This window comes from Sinohyriopsis cumingii, chromosome 1 (assembly GCF_028554795.1).
Source record: "Sinohyriopsis cumingii isolate HCF-2022 chromosome 1, ASM2855479v2, whole genome shotgun sequence".
NCBI lineage: Eukaryota > Metazoa > Mollusca > Bivalvia > Unionida > Unionidae > Sinohyriopsis > Sinohyriopsis cumingii.
In genome coordinates this window covers 177,890,742-177,915,243 of record NC_142961.1, presented here as the reverse complement: position 1 = coordinate 177,915,243, position 24,502 = coordinate 177,890,742, and the positions used below count along the sequence as shown (strand labels likewise).

At 38.6% G+C, this 24,502-nt stretch overlaps 1 protein-coding gene across 3 annotated transcripts in view; it reads right to left on the bottom strand.

The window, feature by feature from the left end:
* LOC149808455 (cyclic nucleotide-gated channel rod photoreceptor subunit alpha-like) overlaps nt 1-24,502 on the bottom strand; it is a 201,900-nt gene that overhangs the window by 46,610 nt on the left and 130,788 nt on the right. For all 3 annotated transcript variants that reach the window (XM_089977561.1, XM_089977570.1, XM_089977579.1), the window contains 3 exons: nt 15,397-15,471; nt 14,956-15,033; nt 11,676-11,774 (listed from right to left, as the gene is read on the bottom strand). In XM_089977561.1, coding sequence (XP_089833687.1) covers nt 11,676-11,774; nt 14,956-15,033; nt 15,397-15,471 — 252 coding nt within the window. The remainder of the gene's footprint in view (nt 1-11,675; nt 11,775-14,955; nt 15,034-15,396; nt 15,472-24,502) is intronic.

Below are 24,502 nucleotides of genomic sequence, written 5' to 3'. Positions count from 1 at the left end.
CACGCGCAAAGGGCATCACCGTAATGCCAGTGTCGTTTACATCACCCAAAATTTGTTTCAACAAAGTAAAGCCCATCGCACCATCAGTCTCAATGCGCATTACGTGGTCTTGTTTAAAAGCCCTCGAGATAAATCGCAAGTGCAAGTCTTAGCCAAACAGTTAGGAACGCCTTGGCTGACTCAGGCGTACGACGATGCCACTCAAACGCCACACGCCTATTTACTCGTCGATTTGAAACCTACCACTCCCGAGGATTTGCGATTTCGTACCCACTTGTTTCACCACTGGTGCCAAGACGGAGGGCCTGTCCTGTACACGTCTCCGTCCTCGACTTCATTTCACTCCCCATCAAAAAATCTATAAAAACCTCAGACCCTTTTTCGTCTGTCTCACACTCAGTGCGAACATGACGTCCCTTCAGTCGCATCTTCCCGTCAAATTGATTCGTGCCTTGTATGGCATCAGTCGAGAAAAAGATCCACAAACACGAGCTCGTGTCTTAGAAGCTAGTCTCAAAGAAGTCTTACGATGGTTTACGGTGACGGCACGTCAATTACTCCAAGGAATCATTCAGATTCCTCATCAAACCCAACGCTTTTTCGATCGAAACAAAGTCGCTTTGGTCCAACTGGCCGATCCCCGCATCGACACTCAAACCAAAAAAACAAATCATTTTGAAACCTGGAGGGAGCGGTACTCTAGGAGGGGTCATCATTCGCTCACTCTTAAGATGGGATCCTAATGCCCCCAAAGTTATCCCTAAGACAAAAGTTCAACGAAGCCCCAAGAAGAAAAAGACCAGGTCCCCAAAGAGAAGAACTTCTCCAGTGGCGGGACCCTCCTCTTACCAGACACCACCCCGAAAAAAGAAAAGAAGCCCCCAGAAAAAGAAACAGAGAAAAAGTCCTCAGAAAAAGAAAAGTCCACAGAAGAAAACTAGTCGCAAGAGAGGCACTTCGGCCAGGACGCAGCCTTACACTCGCAAACCACGACCTGCCACAGCGTCTCCGACAGCCTCACGTTTGTCCACTTCTCCGTTGATGTCACCAGGAACTGAAGAGTACTTGGAGACGTTGATTACACCAAGAACTTCTCCGTTGATGACCCCCAAAAGAACTTCCCCAGTGGCAGGACCTTCCAATTTAGCGGCAGTGGCTGCTGCTCACAAAGTACCTTCTCCCAAAATCAAAGTCCATGAAAGATCGGGCATGTTACAAAGTTTACTGGATTTGTCCAAGCAAGAACTGGCTCGATTTAGTCCGTTACGTACCCCTGCACGACGTGTCATGCCTGTCCTCAAACTGATACGATGTAAAGACAATCAATGGCGACGCGTTCCAGTATAAAAAAGGCCTGTGACCGAGTAGGATATCAGTGTTTTTTGGTGCTCCTGAAGACTCAAAGATGTCACCCTCCAGAAAACCCCAAGGAAAGAAAAGGAAAGGACTGCCACCACGTTTAGCCAAACATGGAGACATGTTATCTGTCCTGTCCAAAGCTTCTCCACCCCTACGAAAAAAACTCATTCAAACGGCCTCCAAAGAGGTCATCGATACCGTGTGCGAATGTTGTTTGAACGTTTTGAAAGGCACGATCCCTTTGTCCAAACACCAGAAACAATGCTTAGGCAAACATCGTCACGTTCTTCGGAAAATGGTTCAAAAGAAAATTCCCATTCGTCAAAAAAAGAAGATGTTGGTTCAACGTGGAGGCATTTTGCCTCTCTTGTTAGGCCCCATACTGAAAGGAGTCTTGGGAACCATGTTGGGAGGACTGATGGGAGCAAGATAAAAAGGCCTTCGAAAGTCCCAAGATCTCAGAATCGACCCCTGACAACCCCATGGAAGGACGAAAACTAGCTTTAGTGCCTTACAAACGATGGATGGAATACCATCGGTGGCAAGAACAACGCACCCCGCATTTACCTCCCAATCCCAATTTGAGCGAGATGTCCCAGTTACAACACGAATTGCAGTCCTTGATGGATCGCCAAGATTTGTCCGAAACAGAAAAATCGCAAAAGTACGGTCAACTCTTGCAACGACTGCAACTCTTTCACCAGAAAGCTTTAGACGAAACAGCTTTACCCACTCTAAAAGATTTTAAGACCTTGATGAAAAGTCCAGCACCATCATCATCATTACCACCACTACCATCCCCAAGGGTCACCAGAGATGCTACCCCACAAAGACCTGAGGAAGAAGAGATGCGCGAAGTGTTTCAAACACCGTCAGCAGCTCCCATTTCGAGTAAGATTGCAGCATCCTTATTGACCCCGTCCCCCACACCCCAACGAGAAGAAATGAAGGCTTGGGTTAAAAAGATGATGTCCACTCCTCCTTCGACAGAAGTGAAAAAGAAAGAAGGGAAACCAGAAGCGAGAAAAGAAAAGAAAACCAAAGCCATTCCATTGCCACCTCCACCTCCACCACCACTACCTTCGACTTCTACTCCCGTAGCCCATCGGACACGTAAATCCGTTTCCAAACCACCCTTTCGACCCACCGAAAGTAGCATCACCGAAGAGTGGGTGACTTATTAACACACCAACACAAAATAAAAAAATGGAAAAAGTCTTAGCCAGCATTTACTACGATCCCTCCCATCCTGCAGGTTACGCAGGAGTTCAAAAATTGTATCGTGCTGCCAAAACGCGACTGAAAAGTCTCCGTTTACCTCAAGTGCAACGATGGTTACAAGAACAAGCTACCTACACTTTATACAAACCCATTCGACGCAAGTTTGCCAGAAGTCGCACCCGAGTGGAAGGCATCGATCATCAATGGCAAGCCGATTTAGCCGATGTCTCTCATTTGGCCAGCCACAATCGTGGTTACAAATATTTGTTTTGTGTCATCGACGTCTTTTCCAAATTTGCCTGGGTCGTGCCCTTGACTTCCAAATCGAGCAGCGAGTTAGTGCGAGCCCTGCAACGGGTGTTGAAACAAAGCGGTCGTCACCCTCTTCGATGGCAAACGGAGAAAGGTACCGAATTTCTGAACCAAGCTTTCCAAAAAGAATTAAAGAAACGTGACATTCATTTTTTTACCACCGAGAATCCCGAAACCAAAGCCAGCATCGTGGAACGTTTTCAACGCACTTTGAAAGAACGCATGTGGAAATATTTTACGCATCACCACACTCTGAAGTACATCGACATCTTACCGCACCTGGTGCAAGCGTACAACCAATCTTACCATCGAAGCATCGGACGTGCCCCGCAAGACGTGACTCCCGACAACGAAGTGCTGGTGTTTGAGCGCCTGTTCGGTACGTCCCCGACGAGGGCTGTCCCCAAGAAAAGTGGAGAGTTGGTCGTAGGAGATTGGGTGCGCATTGGCAAAACCAAACGCACTTTCGACAAAGGTTACTTACCTAACTGGACCACCGAATTGTTTCGCGTCACTGGACGAGTGCATGGCCGTCATCCAACCGTCTATAAATTGGAAGACATGAACGGAGAAGTACTCAAAGGAACGTTTTATTTGCCCGAGTTACAACGTGTCACCAAAAATGAAGACGACGTGTACGACATCGAAAGCATTCTCGAGCGCAGAACCCGTAAAGTGGGCAAACGACGTGTCAAAGAAGTCAAAGTACGTTGGAAAGGATATCCACCCAGTTTCGATTCTTGGATCGACGCTTCGCAAGTCATCGACTATAAAAAGAAGAAGTGACCATCATGCCCTTTCACACAGCAGACGCAGCTACGTCGACCACTCCTTCTTCCCCTAGTTCTTCTGTGCAAGATTTACAAAAACAACCCTTGTGGGTGTGGTGTGGAGAACGTGTGCCTAAAACGCAAATCGTCTTTTTCTGCCAAATCTTCGTGGTGTATTGTGTCATCGGGGCAGCCATTGCCAATTTGAGTTTGCAACAAGGAGACAAACAATTGTGGACCATTTTATTGAGCAGTTGCATCGGTTACCTGCTTCCTAATCCCTCCCTGAAATTCTCCTCGAACGGAAACGTTGTGTCCAGTGCCAGTGCCAGTCACCACTCCAACAACCACAACCAGAACCCCATTTTGGGCGGAGACACGCCTCTGACATCCAGTAATATCCCCTCGGACAGCCACAGAACTCTGGAATTATGAGTCACGAAAACCAATTTTACTTAACCTTACCGAGTGACAGTTCCATGGAGGTGTTTCCCAACAACACGTTGTGCTGTTACACGGCCAAATTACCTCAAGCCATCCCCTTAGATCACGAAGCCCATTGGGAAGTGGCTTTAGTAGAAATCATTCACCCTACACAAATCAAAAACATCACTGAAACGCAAAACACTTTTGAGGTCGAAATCCTGAACCAACAATTACAAGACACCATGAATGAAATCAGCGGGTTTTCAGGGATCACAAAAACATCCACCATCAATTCAAACTTCAAAATCTACACCTTGAAAATTCCGGCAGGGTTTTATTTTAGTGGCCAACATTTGGTGGACACTATTGCGGAGAGGTTCGAGTTAGTCTTTGGCAAAGCCCTGAACAGAATCAAAAAAAGTGTCACCTTGGAGTACCATAAAGTGGCTCGTCGCTTACTGATGAAATTTCAGTTCACCCAAACGTTGTCCATCAGTTTTAATCGTGACTTGTTTGATATTTTAGGTGGAGACACAAACATGGCTCCAAATTTTAATCCGAAGATCAACAGCAATATGGAATTTTACAAGTATTTTCGATTCCCTGTAGAACTGAACCAAGGACTGAATTTGATGTTCGTGTACTCCGATGTGGTGGAGTATAACGTGGTGGGACACACCTCCGTACCGTTACTGCGTGTCATTCCTTTCAAAGTGGATAGTACCACGACCAGTGACCAGGAAGGTGGAAACACTTACCACGTTCACCGCGAATTTGTCCATCCTCACTATTTGCCGGTCAGCAAGTCGTATTTGGACACGGTCAACATTGCTATAAAAGGAGATTTGGGACAAAATATTCCATTCACCAAAGGAAAAGTCACGGTGAAACTCCATTTTCGAAAACGGTTCTCTCACGACTCGTAAGTAAGTCATGTATCGAGTGTACCGAGGGGTTGCTCGACAGCGAGGACACGGTTTAGGAGACATGCTGAAATCGGCCTTTCGTTCGGTGGCCCCGGTGTTGAAACCGATGGTGACACGCGGATTGCACGCCTTGAAAGATGCGGCACTGACGCAAGGCAAAGAATTTCTCCAAAATGTCATCATCGACAAACAAAACCCTAAAGAAGCCTTCATGAGGGCAGGCAAAAATGTCTTGCTGCAAACGGGCAAAGACATTTTAGGCCGACGAGAAACACTTATAAATGCCCTGCACGCTACCGAGTCAGCCATTCAACAAGGACAAGGCAGAAAGAGACGACGAAGAAGAAAACACCCTTTCACCAGACTTCAAGCGAGAAAGGCCAAGAAAAGAAGAACCGTTCGAGACTTAGACGTTTTCGATTATTGAGAAAAGAGACAAAAAAATGATGCACCGAGAGTCTTGCGCCTGTTCCAAGACGGAACTGGATCTGTTTGCCATGCCCCCCACCATGATGACCATGCAAGAATCCCAATGGGTGGAATTTTACCCCGTCTCCTCACTGATCGATTCCGCTCCCATCGAGTTTGAAATCAAAGGACAACCCGAAGATTACATCGATCTGAATAGCAGTTACTTGTACTTGAAAGTCAAAGTTCTAGATAAGAATGGAGGTGGTATAGACGGTGACGAGAAAGTGGCTCCCGTCAACAATTTCATGCATTCCTTGTTCAGCTCAGTGGACTTGTACTTGAACAACAAACTGGTTAGCAGCAGCATTGATACTTACCCTTACCGTGCCTACCTGGAAAATCTCTTGACGTACGGAATAGATGCCAAGGATACTCATCTCAATGCCTGTGTGCTGTGGCAACCTGACGAAGCGGGCGAATTTGATCAAACAGGTCTTGACCCTGACCCCAAATTAAAAACAACCGCCAATGAGGGATTTGTAGAACGAAGAAAGAGAATCACGGGAGCCGACAAAAGTTTAGAACTGATGGATCGTTTGCATTTGGACATGTGGTTGCAAGAGAAATATTTGCTAAACGGAGTGAATGTCCGCCTGAGACTGAATCGAAGCAGTGCCGCTTTCCATTTGTTGACTGATGTTGATGCTACTACTGGTGGCAATCCCAAAAGCAAAATCCTAGAAGCCAAACTCTACGTACGACGCGTAGAAGTGTTACCCAAAGTAGGCAACGACATCAGTCAAACGTTGAGCAGAACAACCGCCAAGTATCCCATCCGACGCGTGGAAGTGAAAACGTTCACCATTCCCCGTAACAATCAATCCATAATCGAAGATCATCTGTTTCAAGGACAGTTACCCAAACGTTTGATCCTTGGTATGGTCTCGAATGAAGCCTTCAACGGAGCCTTCGCTAAAAATCCTTTCAACTTTCATCACTTTGGCGTGTCCAAGATCGAAGTCAGTCGCGATGGCAAGACCTTGTGTACCCGACCCTTTGAACCTGACTTTACCCAGAAGAATTACTTGAGATCGTACTTGTCCCTGTACGAAGCCACTGGACAGTTAGGAACCAACACCAGTCACGGCATTACGTACGACGATTATGACGGAGGCTATGCATTGTGGGCTTTCGATTTCACTCCAGACCAAGGCAGCGACGAGGGACATTTCCACCCTATAAAATCTGGCCAGATTCGTGTGGAACTTCAGTTTGCAAAGTCACTGGACGAGACAGTGAACGTCATCCTGTATGCAGAATTCGATAATACCATAGAAATCAACAGTTTGAGAGAAGTCATTCTAGATTACTAGAAATCATGGAAGACTGTTATCCCTCTTTACCTAGTGGAGAAACTTTGGACATGAAAAGTGAGGAGACTGTGGAAGAAGAAGTGATCGTAATGAAATCGAGATGGCCAGAACAAGAAGCCCATTTAGTCTCCTGTTTTGCCAAACACTTGGTCGACAAAATAACAGAATTGATCAAGAAAAATTGCTATGGATGTCAAAACGATCATCCCAGTCAAATTCAACACGATAAATGCCTAATGTTAAGTCAAGAAGAAAAATTGGACGAGTATCTGGACGAAGCTTGGAGTCTCATCTCGAACAAAGACGTGTTGCACCAGTGGTATAAAGACTTGCGTGAACATTCTTGTCCACCATTAACCACTCAAGAGATCCATCGTATCGAAGCTCTCCTGAATCAGAGTGAGGAAACAGAACGAATAACCGTTTATTCGTCAGACATTTTCAAGCAAAAAGTCAGGATCGAATTGACGACGTATTATTACCTGTGAAGAAGAAAACAAAACAAATGGATACCTGGGAACTTTATTACCTTTTGAACCACAGTTCGTATACGGCTTCTTGGAATCCTGTCGTCTGTGCTAAAGATGAACTCCCTCATCGCAAACCTAAAGACCATCAAGCTTACGTGATCAACACGGACGACAGTCATCTCCCAGGAACCCACTGGGTAGCCGTTTACTTTCCTCAAGAAGGCTGTGTGGAATATTTCGATTCGTACGGATTGCCCCCTTTGGAAGACGATATCATCGACTTTATGAGAAGAAATGCTCAAACCACCCGATTCAATAATGTGAAATTACAAGACACAGATTCCTTGGTGTGTGGACAATACTGTGTGTATTTTCTACATCATCGCAGCCTGGGTTATTCCTTAGAACATTTAGTGACTCATTTTGATCCTCGTTCTTCTGCTAGAAACGATGTGAAAGTAGATCGATGGTTTGGTGACCATTATGCTTATCTTTTGTCTCAAGCTAGGAAACGTAGTGTCCATCAATGGCCTAATGATTTCCAACAGTGGAAATCACAATTTCATTCACAACGTTGTCAGCCCTGTTTAAAGTAGATTGTCCATTGAGAAAAAATGTTTGTGATTTGAAAAATGTTCGATGTTATCATGTTGGATTATTATTAAAAATGTTAGAAATGTTGTTGTTTAGTGTTAAGTGATTTTTGAATAAAAAATGTTGTGTTTTGAAAAAATGCTTTTGTGGTTTGTTTAGCTATAAGAATGTTGGATTGATGCTCTTTCATTTCTTACTATCCCTCTCATGAACGTTGCGGCTCGAAAAACCGTGGGGGGATGTTTTCCTTCACGTCCGCGCTTTAACTTTAAGAACCGGTTTGTTCCCAGTCTAACCATCCATTGTCGACTCATCCTCCTAAGAAGATGTGCTCCAAACTAGCTAAGCTCAACGAAGCCTACGTGAATTTGCATAGGGTCAGACACAGTCTGATACCGAAGCCAGAAGAAATAGAGAATGTGAGAATGTTAAAAATCACTGAAGACCTGATAGAAGAGCTCTTCAGAGAAGAAATGAACAGGGAAAAAGAAGAATGGACAGAGAAGTACAGACTTCAGAGACAGCAGCAACAGCAGCAGCAACAACAACAGCAGCAGCAGCAACCTGAACCTGACAGAGGCTTTGTCGATTGTCGTATCGACACCAAAGAGATCTTCTTCTCTTTCTGAAGAAGCAGACCTATCGCCAGAAAGTCTATCCTCAGAGGACATCGCATTCTTAGAAACTAAAAAAGAATGCCATAGCAAAACAAAAAAACAGCCCTTTTCAGGGCTACCCAATACTCTAGAAAAGAAATAACGATCGATTTGCCAATGTGTGTAGGTAGAGTAGTGTGAAAATAAACACTAACTCTTTCTTAAAAAATGTGAGGGTATGAGTTTGTGTGTTTGTGTGATTGTGTTTGTAAGTGATAAAATAGGTTGGTGTGGATAGTAGATTAAAATGATGTTTGGGTTTTTTTTGGCTGTTAGAGGTATATATTTTAGGTTAGATTGGATTGCTTTGCGTATGTGGATAGTCTATTGAAGTGATTAATAAAAATTTTACAATAGTGATGGGTAGCATAAAAAGTGAGCGAGTGTTTCTTTTAGGTCCGCGCGTTGTTTTGTGTCATGATCTAGGTAAGATCAATTTTACGTTATTAGGGGGATGTTTTCCATCACGTCCGCGCTTTCACTATAAATTGAAACTCGCTGGGCAGTCTAGCTACCCTTGTTGATTGATCAACACAGCCAGAAGAATGACTAGCAGAATAGTGAAACTGTTAGAACTCCAGATGCACCTGGAATATGCCAGGCGGATAGTAAACGAACTATCAGCAGAGGCTATAGTAGAAGAAGCAAGAGTAAAGAAGGAAGAGGAGGAGGAGAGAAGAGAGAGGGAAGAAGAGGAAAAGAAAAGAGAAGAGAGGATGTCGTTCAATATTCCCGAGACAGAGGATTGGGGTGTTGAAGCGAATCATCCTCCCTCTGCGCTCCCCAAAAGAAAGGTGAAAGAAGACTGGGGAAGAAGATGCGTTTGCGGCGCCAGGCCAGGAAGGTGCAACCATTAGATAGGTGCATCAGGAGTTCAAAAAACAGCCCTTTTCAGGGCTACCCAATACTCTAGAAAAGAAATAACGATCCATTTGTCAATGTGTGTGTAGGTAGAGTAGTGTGAAAATAAACACTAACTCCTTATTAATAGTGGAAGTGTATGTGTTTGTGTGTTTGTGTGTTTGTGTTTGTAAGAGTAAAGGTATGTTTGTGTGAATAGTAGATTATGGGTTTCTTAGCGTATGTGAAGAGTATAGTTAGGGTTTTATTATATGAAAAAAGTAGGGGATGTTTTCCTTCACGTCCGCGCGTTGTTGGGTCATGATCTAGGTAAGATCAATTTTATGTTTTTCAGGGGATGTTTTCCTTCACGTCCGCACTTTCAGTATAAAACTAACAGTGTTGGCCATTGGAGCTCATTCTACGGAATAAGCAAACAAGAAGATGCCAGCAGCTTCAGCTTTATACAACGATCTTATGGGAAGTTGGTATTGGATGGTAGATGGATTGAGTGTAGCAGAAAGGGTTGAACAGGAATGGAGGTATGAAGTGACAAAAGACTTCGTCTCAAGACAAGTAAACAGCCTGCACTTAGCCGTAAACATCGTGAAAGAAATGATAGAGGATGAGGAGAAGAGAATCAGAGGTTTAATTAACCTACCGTATGTCAAAGTGGGTAAGTTAAAAGAAGCAATAGATCATGTGACAAGTGCAAGGTGCTTTTTAGAAGACATTGTAGAATGGACAGATTGGTGTTTCGCGAAGTGGGGGTTAGAAAAACTTAAGAAAGCTGAAGAACTAATGAGGAATGTGCTGACCAAAGAGGTCAAGAAGATCAAAGAAAAGTGGTCCAATGAAAGAAAAGACGAAGAAAATAGAAGAAAAAAGGATGAATTCGAAAAACTGAACACAAACTGGATGAAAATCCAAGAGAAGTTCCGGGCCATGGGCCACCCGGACTGGCTGCCGGAAACAGAAAAGAAGAAGAAGAAAGGAATGATGGACAAATTAAGAAGATGTTGGAAAAAGTTAAGAAGATAAAAGAAGAAGAAGAAGAAAAACCCAAAGGCCCTTTTCAGGGCCAGCCATATTTCTCGAAAAGAGATAGCCTTTCCATTGCCTACCCCTTTTTTTAAAAAATTTTTTTAAAAAAAATCCCATGTTAAATTCCCCTTGTCCGTAGAGTGTCCCACGATTTATTCCCATGTTAAATTCCCCTTGTCCGTAGAGTGTCCCACGATTTATTCCCATGTTAAATTCCCCTTGTCCGTAGAGTGTCCCACGATTTTTCGCCATGTTAAATTTCCATTGTCCGTAGAGTGTCCCAGGGGTGTTTTTAATGCTAATTCCCATTGTCCGTAGGGTATCCCCATTCACTACTTATATCGCTATTATCTACAGAGACCTTTCACCACGAAAACTGGGCATAAATTATCAATTATTTATTTCCATATAATCCAATACGTCAGCAAAAATAGGCCTAAAGTTCTTTCAAATATACTGCTAATTAGCATGCCTTATTATGGTCAAAACTTTTATTTAATATTTGTCAAAGAAACCACAGAGATAAAACAGTATATGTATGCAGGGCCCGAGGCATAGCTACGATTACTTCTGGTAATATGCATAAATTTGCTTGAGTAAAGTTTTTTTATAACTTATCAAGTTCGGAAAATTCCTTGGTAATATTCAGCAAATTACATTCAGTGTAGCAGACAAAAACAAAGCATGCACTACAAGAAGTTATATGCCTATCCAAATACTGTTTCATTTGCAGGTGTCTTAGCCAAGATTTTCGAAAATGCCCCTGAGCCAGAGGTACGATATGGTGGAAGCGTACGAATATGGAAGTGCAGAATATTTTGCTTCAATAGTGCAAGTATGATCCCTCCTCCCACCTCCTTTCCATCCTTTCCCACAAGCATTTGTAGAAACCTTAAACATTGTTGACGATACAGTCATCACTGGAGTGACAGATACTTGTCTTGTCAATGTTAATGAAGGCAAAAAACAAAAAAAAATACGAGATAGACCGGGATTCACCCAGAGATAGCATGGCAACAATGAAGCAAGTATATTACGTATTTCAAAACTATATTCCTGTTTCAAACATGAAACCATGGTGGTTTTTTAGTGGTTATGAACAAAAAGGTTTGTGTTTGATTCCCAGCAGCAGATCATAATGTATTGCTAGCACGCTGTGAACTTGAGCATATCAATTTAATCAACCTTAAAACATGATGCTGTGCCGTAAAACACCAAACCAATCCAAATTATTCACTGCATGTAATTTCTTCCTCTACTTCTTGGACTTTACCAGGCATCCGTCCTCGTAAAACGACATCCTGAATTGAATAGCCACATCCATCATGTAGATAATGTCCCCGATTGAATCCAGGACGTAGAACAGTTGATTCTGCAGAACATAAAAATAATTGAAGACTTGATGTCAGGTTTTTCGTTTCTTATTTTATTACAAGCACAGATTAATATTTCCAGTTTTTAACAGTTATATCTGATCTAAAATCCCGCAGATCTATATAGACATCTGATTATATAGACATATCGTATCAGGCTTATCTACCACCTAAATTATCAATACTATAGATGAACATAATGTCTAATATAAGTCAATGTGCATGAATTAAATCTGCAATCAAAACACGTTTCTGAAATCTATATAGATGGGTGTTGTCGTTTCTGGTTTAGCGCATTTCCTCAAGCAAGACAGGCTATATACATCAGCCAATTTAACAGACGGAGGAAGAACCCGGTAAGATCCTGGTAAGCACCAACGACCCACGGGAAGTTACTGGCAAGCTTTCTCACAAAACCACAACGGAAAAGCCAGAGACTCGAACCCTTGAGGACAGAGGTGAGATGGTAGTGATCGGTAAAGGTGAGTGCTTTAGATCACTCGGCAACCTGGGGCCCTGAGGACCCTATTGATGTATAAGATAAAACAATATATGTATAACGGCAATTTATATATCTTAGCCATTTTATTCTGACCAATGATAAACCGCCGGAGCATGACATTTGCTGTCATGTTCATGTGGACGAAAAGAATCCAGAGGGGTGTACAGGATCGGAATTAAACCCTATATCGGGTAAATCTGAACGTAATTAACCTATCGAAAACTCTTCTATCCTTTAGGTTGTTTTTTGTATATTTTTTAAACATCTGCACACATATTTTAATGGGATTTTGAAACTAAAATTGAATACATTGAACAATTCAGTCGCTGAATTGCTACGTTACAACAAGAGAGCTTTGCAATTGTAATAAAGAACATATAAATAATAGAACAAACTTTGTATAGTTTTAAAATGTAAAAAGTAATTTGCAGCCACTGAAACATGTCATATTACACAGGATAAGTAACATAATCAAATATTAAGTTTAATATTGCTTTCATTTATTGAGAAAATAATATACCGTTAAATTTGCATAAAGTGTACAGACCAATTAATTATAGTAGTTTTATAATGAAATATAATCATGGGAATTAATAAACAATAAATTATTTTCTGACCTTTTTCTGTGGCGCCAAATATAAAATATTACACAATGTAGACATAATGGATTTTAGTTTAGAAAATGCAAATATATTAGCTTTAAATTTGGACAGTACAGGCATAATGACTTTAAATTTCGACAATACAGATATAATGGTTTAAATTTAGACAGTACAGGTATAATGTCATTATGCAACACAAACATAATGGCTTTAAATTTAGACACTGCTGATATAATGCTTTTAAATTTAGGCAATGCAGAGACAATGGCTTTAAATTTACACAATGTAGACATAATGACTTTAAATTTCGACAATACAGATATAATGGTTTAAATTTAGACAATACAGATAGAATAGCTTTAAAGTTAGACAGTACAGGCCTAATGACTTTAAATTTAGACAATACAGATATAATGGTTTAAATTTAGACAGTACAGGTATAATGTCATTATGCAACACAAACATAATGGCTTTAAATTTAGACACTGCTGATATAATGCTTTTAAATTTAGGCAATGCAGAGACAATGGTTTTAAATTTAGACAATGTAGACATAATGACTTTAAATTTAGACAATATAGACATAATGACTTTAAATATAGACAATGAAGACATCATGACTTTAAATTTAGACAATGTAGACCAAATGACTTTAAATTTAGACAATGTAGACATAAGGACTTTAAATTTAGACAACATAGACATGATGACTTTAAATACAGCCAATGTAGACATCATGACTTTACATTTAGACAATATAGACATCGTGACTTTAAATTTAGACAATGTAGACATAATGCCTTTACATTTAGACAATGTAGACATAATGACTTTACATTTAGAGAATAGAGACATAATGACTTTAAATATAGACAATGTAGACACCATGACTTTAAATTTAGACAATATAGACTTAATGACTTTATATTTAGACAATGTAGACATAAAATCTTTAAATTGTCTGTTTTAGGCCATGAACAATACTATCATGTTAATATGTTCTTCTCAATTCCCTTGTAAAGATAGCGAACAATAGATTAATAGTACGCACATTACTGATCAGACTATATATACGTGTTTTGCGCACAGATCACTGAATAACCAATATATTATTGACAGCTGCGAGCTAGGTTTTATCTAATGTAACTGTGTTACCTGATTTTGTTTGAAATTCGCTTGCTTACTATTTAATATAACTAATATTTAATATTGCATGGCATGAAACTTAATTTATCTGATGTAATTCGCCGCTAAATTCACAACCAAATTCACCGCTCTGGTGGCCTAGTGGTTAGAGCGTCCGCCTCGGATGCGAGAGGTCGAGGGTTTGATCCCCGGCCGAGTCATACCAAAGACTTATAAAAATGGTACTAGCAGCTGCCTCGCTTGGCGGTCAGGCATGATGCCCCAGTGCTAGACATCATTATACACTGCCACACAGCAGACATCGTAGCGATATGACTGAACAATTGTTAAAGCTACGTTAAAAATCCAAATAACTCTCTCTCTCTCTCTCTCTCTCTCTCTCTCTCTCTCTCTCACACACACACACACACACACATTCGTAAGAAATTGGGAATTTAATTAAAATTCCCCCAAACAAGCAAAACTCTTTCATTCATTGTTCCAATATGTTCGGTATCTTCACTTGTAGGCAAACAAACAAGGGACGAATCAGTACAGTGAAGAAATGTACTTTGAAACAAGGATTGTGGCATGAGAATGGCGTGATTGGCCTTTAAGACGAGTTATGGAAGTGCGAGAGAAATCTGAACCCGTGGCATTCGCAACAGTGTCTCAAGATACAGGCGAATTGGTTACGGCCAGACAAATTAAGATTGCCCCATTTAACTAAGTATTATCTTGATTTTTGAGAATTTCACTTGTCAAAGAAGTCAAAAGGTTGAGTATTGTTATGGTATCGAAATAATTGATATCATCGAGCATCTGTTTAGAAAAGCAATATTTATGTATGAATATTGCAATTTATATAGAAGCTGAAAAAAGTGCAAGAAATTCATCAAAATGAAAAATTCAATCGAATATGTTACTTCAGCTGTAATAACCTAGTCTTACCGCATTTCTCATTTCAATGAAGGCCAGACGAAGAATCACAACGGCCATGTTGTATACAACTGCTGCGGTTACTATGCTCTGAAAGCAAGAATCAAGTTGTTATTTGCTAGTACAATCAGTAACGGAATGTAAAGTAACGGACAAAGTTCATAATGGTCCTAAACTAAAAGAAATATTTGTGACAGTTCAAAATGAGTTGAAATAGGTCAGACCAAATGAAGGCTGCTATATTTTGAAGGTAAGTAATGGCTTATACAATCCAACATTTCGATTTCTTGACCTACCAACATATCAATCTGTCTGAAGGCTTGCATGCAAATTGCAATCAGCGTGAAATTGTTAAAAGGACTCATGTTTTAGGCACGCAAACACCATCACAATCACATTTATCGTATAAGAACGGTTGTGAAATATTGTATCTGGAAACGTTCAAGTACTTACGAGCCAGTAATATGCAACATTTCCATCCGGGTCCAGAATAACGTCAGAAAGGGTCAGGTCATTTGTGTTCGAATTCTGCAAAAATTCTACACATGTATTTATATATGTATATGTTTACCACGCAGCAAGACGTGTCTATATACACCTCCCCGTATGCATGTGTGGACTCTGAACAGAATGTCCATATAATATTTACAAAAATATGTTTATGTAAATAAATTTATCTTTGCACGAAATAATAATAATAATAATGATAATAATAATAATTGTAATGGACCGTTACAAGAATAGTCCTATTATATCCATATACGTTTTGCTGAGTGCATCTTTATCCTTCACCGAATGTGACTGGAACGATTGCAGGATTAGAAGTCACGTCAAGATGAAGCTAAGAGTAAAACCAAGGTCTTAATAATGGCTTATGCGTAATAAGACTCTGACATGTTGTTGTATAGGTAATAACATGATTCATTTTGTTGATGACTGAAAGTTTGTTTTGTAATGTAAGTCCATGTATGCAAAAGATGTGTAATGATGGGGTAGGGGTAATTTTCAATAAAATATATATGGGATTCACAAAGAGAAAATGTATCAATACTCGATGATATACGGTATATGAATTTATACCTGATGTTGTACTGTATATGACTTTATAATATAATATTCTTTATGATAAATAATTGACCATTGAATGACATAAATAGAGCATAAGATACATTGAAATAGATTGTATATTTATGCAATTTATTTTTAATATGGAGCTATGTTTGTATGATTAGCCTGATGCAGGTATATATAAAAAACATTTTGAAACATTTATTAATTATCACTTTTATTAAGCTGATCCAATTGGATGGTGTGTGTGTGTGTGTGTGATTTGGATTTTTAAAGTAGCTTTTACAATTGTTCAGTCATATAGCTTCGATGTCTGCAGTGTGGCAGTTTAAGGTGATGTCTATCATTGGCACATCATGCCGCAGACATGTAGCATCATGTCCCACCAAGTCACATTATCCTGACACCAGACCGACTAGTCCTAACATTAACCTCTTAATGCTGAGCACCCTTTCGTACCATTTTTTATAAGTTTTTTGTATGACTCGGCCAGGGTTCGAACCCGCGACCTCTCGCTTTCAAGTCGGATGCTCTAACCACTAGGCCACCGGAGCGGTCCATTGTTTATTATCCTTCATTAATCACCACACGCTGCTTCCTGAGAGTGATTATGGAAGAGACGATCAGCATGGCTGCTTTATAATTATCAGTCTGATGGTATATAATTACGAATCTGATAGTACACTACGATTACACATTTGACAGTACATTGTCATTTTCTTTTTACATTCCTATGAAAGTGTCTCTAAATGGAGTGGAATACACATGTAGCTTTAGGGCATGCCTCTCACAAAGAGCATTCTAAAGTTCAGTTATTGATGCGACTGAGCTAATTTTAGATTACATAATCTTTGACATCTGGTAACTGAAATTTGCACTGTTAACAAAATACGAATTTTGTTGTCAATTCCTGGATATCAGCATCTCATCCATTTAATTAGGCAATTCTCCGTTAAATATTATTTTTTAAGAAACAAGAGACAATTTTTAAAATTATTTTTTCAATTAAAGAGTGTTTGACAACTATACCCACCATATTATATTGAATGTGGAGTTCTCCATCTTAGACCCCTTATAATTATATCATTATCCGATTGTAGACTTTCAAGCAATTATACTAAACAATGTTAGCGTATTATAGGATAAGTTGAATAAATGTTAGTTACGTGTTATAACTGTTTTCCTTAAAATTGCATTGAGGATTGCAAATAATACTAAAGAGAAGATATAACATTTCTGCTGATATCATGTTACATCATAGCTAAATATATTGGCAAGATGTGTATTTCATTCTTGGTTGTCAATGGTAACCACGTTAAAAATTAGATATGACAGATGAATATTTTTTTCTTTCTGCTAAAAGGACATTTTTGGTTTCTGTAGTACCCATTGTTATGGAAACTAGGAGTTACCCAGTTATAATACATTTTGTAAGTTTTGACTGGATTGTAGCAAATCATACAATAGTACATGAAATGTTTCCAGTTACGTCATTATACAGTGAAGGAATATATCTTAGATAAGAACAAACTTCTGCAAGGATTGTTTTCTAGGTTGTTGAGAATTCTTTATATTTAGTTCTTCGCTGTTTGTTATCTAAATACCTTTAGAATCAATCATGGAATTTACCAGAAATTCCATATTTTGTAAAACGTAAACAGAATACACAGCGACATTATTTTTCAAATGCCTTCCTTACATCACAAAATCCCACAAAAAATTGTACAGCAATGTATTTTTCTATACCGTCTACTATTATACTTTGAACAGCAATGTCCTTTTCTACGTTGTCTATTATTATACATTGAACAGCAATATTATTTTTTACGCTGTATATTATACATTGAACAGTAATGTCCCTTTATACGCTGTATATTTTCTACGTTGTCTATTATTATACTTTGAACGACAATGTCCTTTCCTATGCTGTCTATTATTATACATTGAAAGCTGTCTACTATTATACATTGAACATCAATGTCCTATTCTACGCTGTCTACTATTATACTATTATACTTTGAACGGCAATGTCCTGTTATATGCTGTCGGCTATTATACTTTTAACAGCAATGTCCTTTTCTACGCTGTAATATTATACATTGAACAGCAGTGTCCCTTTCTACGCTGTATATTATACATTGAACGGCAATGTACTTTCCTACGTTGTGTATTATTATACATTGAACAGCAATATTGTTTTCTACGCTGTCTACTATTATACATTGAACAGCAATGTCCCTTTATACGTTGTATATTTTCTACGTTCTCTATTATTATACTTTGAACGACAATGTCCTTTCCTATGCTGTCTATTATTAGACATTGAACAACAGTAGTCTTTTCTACGCTGTCTACTATTATACATTGAACAGCAATATTGTTTTCTACGCTGTCTACTATTATACATTGAACAGCAATATTCTATGCTGTCGGCTATTATACTTTGAACAGCAATGTCCTTTTCTACGCTGTAATATTATACATTGAACAGCAATGTCCCTTTCTACGCTGTAATATTATACATTGAACGACAATGTCCTTTTCTACATTGTCTATTATTATACATTAAACAGCAATGTCTTTTTCTACGCTGTCTATTATTATACATTGAACAGCAATGTCCTTATCTACGCTGTCTAGTATTCTACATTGAACAGCAATGTCCTTATCTACGCTGTCTATTATTATACATTGAACAGCAATGTCCTTATCTTCGCTGTCTAGTATTCTACATTGAACAGCAATGTCCTTTTCTACGCTGCATATGATACTTTGAACGGCAATGTCCTTTCCTATTCTGTCTACAATTATACATTGAACGGCAATGTCCTTTCCTATTCTGTCTACAATTATACATTGAACAGAAATAGTGTACATTGAACGGCAATGTCCTTTCCTACGCTGTCTACTATTACGCTTTAAACAGCAATGTCCTTTTCTACGCTGTATATTATACATTGAACAATAATATCCTTTCCTATTCTGTCTACAATTATACATTGAACGGCAATAATGTACATCGAACGGCAATGTCCTTTTCTACGCTGTCTACTATTATACTTTGAACGGCAATGTCCTTTTCCACGCTGTCTACTATTATACTTTTAACAGCAATGTCCTTTTCTACGCTGTAATATTATACATTGAACAGCAATGTACCTTTCTACGCTGTATATTATACATTGAACGGCAATGTACTTTCCTACGTTGTGTATTATTATACATTGAACAGCAATATTGTTTTCTACACTGTCTACTATTATACATTGAACAGCAATGTCCCTTTATACGTTGTATATTTTCTACGTTCTCTATTATTATGCTTTGAACGACAATGTCCTTTCCTATGCTGTCTATTATTATACACTGAACAACAGTAGTCTTTTCTACGCTGTCTACTATTATACATTGAACAGCAATATTGTTTACTATGCTGCCTACTATTATACATTGAACAGCAATATTCTATGCTGTCGGCTATTATACTTTGAACAGCAATGTCCTTTTCTACGCTGTAATATTATACATTGAACAGTAATGTCCCTTTCTACGCTGTAATATTATACATTGAACGACAATGTCCTTTTCTACATTGTCTATTATTATACATTAAACAGAAATGTCTTTTTCTACGCTGTCTACTATTATACATTGAACAGCAATGTCTTTTTCTACGCTGTCTATTATTATACATTGAACAGCAATGTCCTTATCTACGCTGTCTAGTATTCTTCATTGAACAGCAATGTCCTTTTCTACGCTGCATATGATACTTTGAACGGCAATGTCCTTTCCTATTCTGTCTACAATTATACATTGAACGGCAATGTCCTTTCCTATTCTGTCTACAATTATATATTGAACAGAAATAGTGTACATTGAACGGCAATATCCTTTTCTACGCTGTCTACTATTATTCTTTGAACGGCAATGTCTTTTCCTACGCTGTCTACTATTACGCTTTAAACAGCAATGTCCTTTTCTACGCTGTATATTATACATTGAACAATAATGTCCTTTCCTATTCTGTCTACAATTATACATTGAACGGCAATAATGTACATCGAACGGCAATGTCCTTTTCTACGCTGTCTACTATTATACTTTGAACGGCAATGTCCTTTTCCACGCTGTCTACTATTATACTTTGAACGGCAATGTCCTTTTCTACGCTGTATATTATACATTGAACAGCAATGTCCTTGTCTACGGTAAACTATTAAATTATATATTTCTACAACCTGGGTTACTGCTGATTCATTTGGTCTGAATGTTGACTGAAGTCACGTAAAACTTCCAAGACAGTCGATAACTGATATAGATCAGTTTAGTTCAACTCTTGTGGAATACGCTTACATTTGTATTTGAATGTGGCACTGACAAGTTTCCAGTTATTGGTAAAACATCCCAACTGAAATTATATGCTAAACAATAGTATAGGTATGAGAAAACGAACTTTACTTATTGATATTTTGTTTGTATTTGTTGGGGGGTTGGGGTTGCTTTGATTCAAAATTACTTCAATTTTCAACTTCAAATAAGAAAAAGAAAGATGAATACAAGGCTAACATCTTGTTGAATGTTCGCTGCCTAGTTGTCAGTCGGCTTGTTTCTCTGATTGCTAAATTCAAATGCATTTCATGATGAATATCCCATTGTAAAAGAAAAAGGCAGAATCAGTGGGGATTGCGAATAAAACATGAGCATGTTATAGTGGTCTTTAAAAACCCCAGGTCTATCGTCGATTTCATTAAAATCCCGAGATTTCCCATCAAGATAAGATTTTATATTACATTACGTTTGATACTTTATCAATATTTTTATTAAAAGCATAAATAATTGGTATGGTGAAAAATTACTTTAATTTTCAAATTTAACACATGGAAGCCTTTCTAATCGTAAAAAAATACAGATGAAGAATTCCTAAGAGGAAAATTCACAACATTTCCTTAGAGATAAGATAAGACTCCGTTATTGAAAAAAGTCAAGATTTTACGACTGTACTTCAAAAGCCCTAATACAAATTCAAAACTCTGTGGGGAACCAGCAAGTCAAAAAGAAAGATATCCCCAAATCAAAGTTTGAGAAAGGAATGTTTAGATGCTTAGCGAAACGGGGTTCTAACAATTAAGGAACTCATAAACACGAATTTGATAATGAGATCTTGTTTTCATCAATCACATCTGTCCCTTCTTTTGAAAAGTCTTTTCTGATTGGCTCGTAGTGGTGACGTTTTCCGAGACTCAAGGTCAAAGCTTAATGATGTCCAGATAAGATGTCGGCATGATGTATTTGTTTGCGGTTAATGAAAACAGAGAACATGAAGGAAACAATAAATGTTCTTCAAGTTCTGTCATACCAAGAGAGAAAAGAAAAGAAATTTGTTTCACATGAACGTTTAATCTGTATATAGATGTGTCTTCGGAGAGTACCCCGAAGGCCTTAATAACAATGTAGGTCGTACAGTCAGAGAGTACTCCGAATGCTTTAATAACAATTTAAGTCATACAGTCAGAGCTGAACCAGTAAGGAGAAAATAACAACAAAGAAAAGAACTTCACTCAGAAAACAATATAAGGTCCCTTCAACTTTGATACCACGCCATAGAAAACATTTAAAGAGAGACATACACACATACGAACACAAAGTTGAGGTATCTGACAGATCTCATAAATGAAATATCTCGCAAACTGTTAAATCCATCAGTGTTGATCACATGAATAAACTATTTGAATCGTGGATGATCGGCCCAAACAATCATCAGCTGTATTAAAAACATTTTGCTTTAAAATGCGTTGCACTTTGAGGAGCAGGGAGAGGGTGAATAACACATAAAGAAAAAGCGGTGCGATCTCTTTAATGCAAGATTGTTAATTAAAGTTAGAATATTTGGAATTTAACGATAGACAGACGAAGACAATAACAGAAGAGGCCGTAGAAACGCACAAGGGATGAAAATCAAGAATGTACACTAACCCAACATTTCCAGATAGTTGTCCTCTATCTAAACGCCTCAGTGATTTTTGTGACCTGACCACGCATTCGACCTTGCACATGGAAACCATGTCGATGCACTGGGCCAAATAAGAAATGGTTTTACCGGCACCACTTGGCGCAAGAAAGCTGATTACCTTAATGAAAAAAAGGCTGCGTAAACAAACGTGGCCAAGTTGACTTATAAACATATTACATCAATTCAAGCGTGGGAAACTATTTATTCTGGAAACTAACAGAAAACACTGTTCCAGACACAAAGGTTATACATATAAATGACCACAAAAATCCAAACTCTCTTAATGACTATCGCGAAGTTTGGCAACAATCAGAAATTTGTAATGAAAACCTACTTTCTTCAATCTTTGTCAAACGTGTAATTAGGGTCGACAGGTCATCCAACTGACTTTATTAGTATATTCGTATTAATGCACGGTGTTTACAAAACAATAACATGTGGCTTGAGACGCTCATGGGGCAACATTTCTAACACGTACCCTCTATAACGGGGTTTATTTCTTGCTTTCTCTTTCCTTTCTAAGAGCGGCGTATATAGCTGGATTTATACTTAGATAATTATTTAGATTTTTTAAAAACCAGTCTAAGACCTTATGACCTATATCAAAACTGAAAGGCAATAATAGTACCTGATGAATACTGTATGTGTTGAATTCGCTAACTATATTGCAAAGGTGCAGCGTTATTTTAATTCGAATGTAAACTAACTGGGTGAAAAATATATGTTGGTGTTTGTACCGAGAAATAGCTTTGACTGATTCAGGCATCGATAGTTTGCACCATTTCTACTTTGGCTACACATCTTGATAAGTTAAGGGTTCAGGCTTTATTTCACATAACATATTGACCAACAAGCGGCCAAAGTGTGCCTGAGAGTGTTCATCTGGCTCCCAATAGTCTACAAGCCATTATAAAACCTACTGATAATGTTCTTTAGTCCTGAGATAGTAATCGTCTGATTGTCATTGAGACCAATATGATGACTGAGAGACTTCTAGACACTCATCCTCAGAAACATTGGTAAAACGTGTTATGTGAAATATTTATAGAAAGTTTTTGTTTTCTTTAAATTTGTCAGAGAGCATTTGGAAAAAATGAAGCAATAACATGTTCCACTGGGTTTCTGAAAAAAGTGAACATACGTAGTGAGACTACCAAATTTATAATTGTAATAGTACTTATTCTAAGAGACGAAATTCCTATACAGTTTTGTCAAATCTGACCCAACGGTTTTAAAGAACACATCACAGCTATATTTTCCACATGCTGCTCAGGAAGCCAAATGTTTACTTCCTAGCATTTTTGCATATAACAAAAATGGATACAACATGCTCTGAGCAAAGGTCCAACAAATATGGATCAAAAAATGCATACTGGGTTCTTGGAAATGCAAACAATACATTTCCTTCTCGTAGCTATGGAAACATAATATATGCCATTAAAGTCACCGGTGGAACATGTTGCAAAATCACTCTTCCAAAGTTAAATTAAAATTGGCCTTGTATTTTCTACCAACTGACCAGGAAAGACTACAAAAACGCGAATTTGGTAGAACATCTCCAACGAAAAAATTCCCATAAAGTCTGTTTTAAAAATTGGCTGAGCAGTTTTAGACATGTCAAATATTAATGGACTCATGCTTGTCAATGCAAAATGCGCTCGAGATACTGTACCACATCATATTTTTTACACGGCCCTTAGCCAGGAGAGGTAAATATTTGTATAGTTTTTTTCTTCACTCAGAATTATGCACCCTGATTTAGCTTTCCCTTGCTCATTCTTGCATTTCTTCTATTTGTATTCTTTTGTCAAGTCCACTTAAGGAGCCCTTGGTATAAAGGTCACCTGGCTATTGAAGAAACTGTCAGACGATGTGATGACTAATTTTCATAAACTTGACAGCAAAGGAATATTACCAAACAATGCAGACATGTAATTCGACAGTACTGAAATATTACCAAACAATGCAGACATGTAATTTGACAGTACTAAAATATTACCAAACAATGCAGACCTGTAATTTGATAGTACTGTAATATTACCGAACAATATAGACCTGTAATTTCACAGTGCTGGAGTGTTATCAAACAATGCAGACATTAACTGTTTAAATTGACAGTAGTGGAATATTACCAGATAATGCAGGCATTTAATTTGACAGTACTTGAATGTTAGCAGATAATGTAGACATTTAATTTGACAGTACTTGAATGTTACTAGATAACGCAGACATTTAATTTGACAGTACTTGAATGTTACTAGATAATGCAGACATTTAATGTGCAAAATCTCTGCCACAAACCACACTTTTGTTTCCAAAGATAGGACATAGACAAAAGTCACTGGGAATGCTTGTCAAACTCCAGGGTCCTAAATAACCAAGAGTTGTCCGATTGCTCACGGACTGATACATAGACCGGCATGACAACCCATGTATAACCACTGAACCTTCAGTTGGGGAGGGGGTATAGTAAAAAAG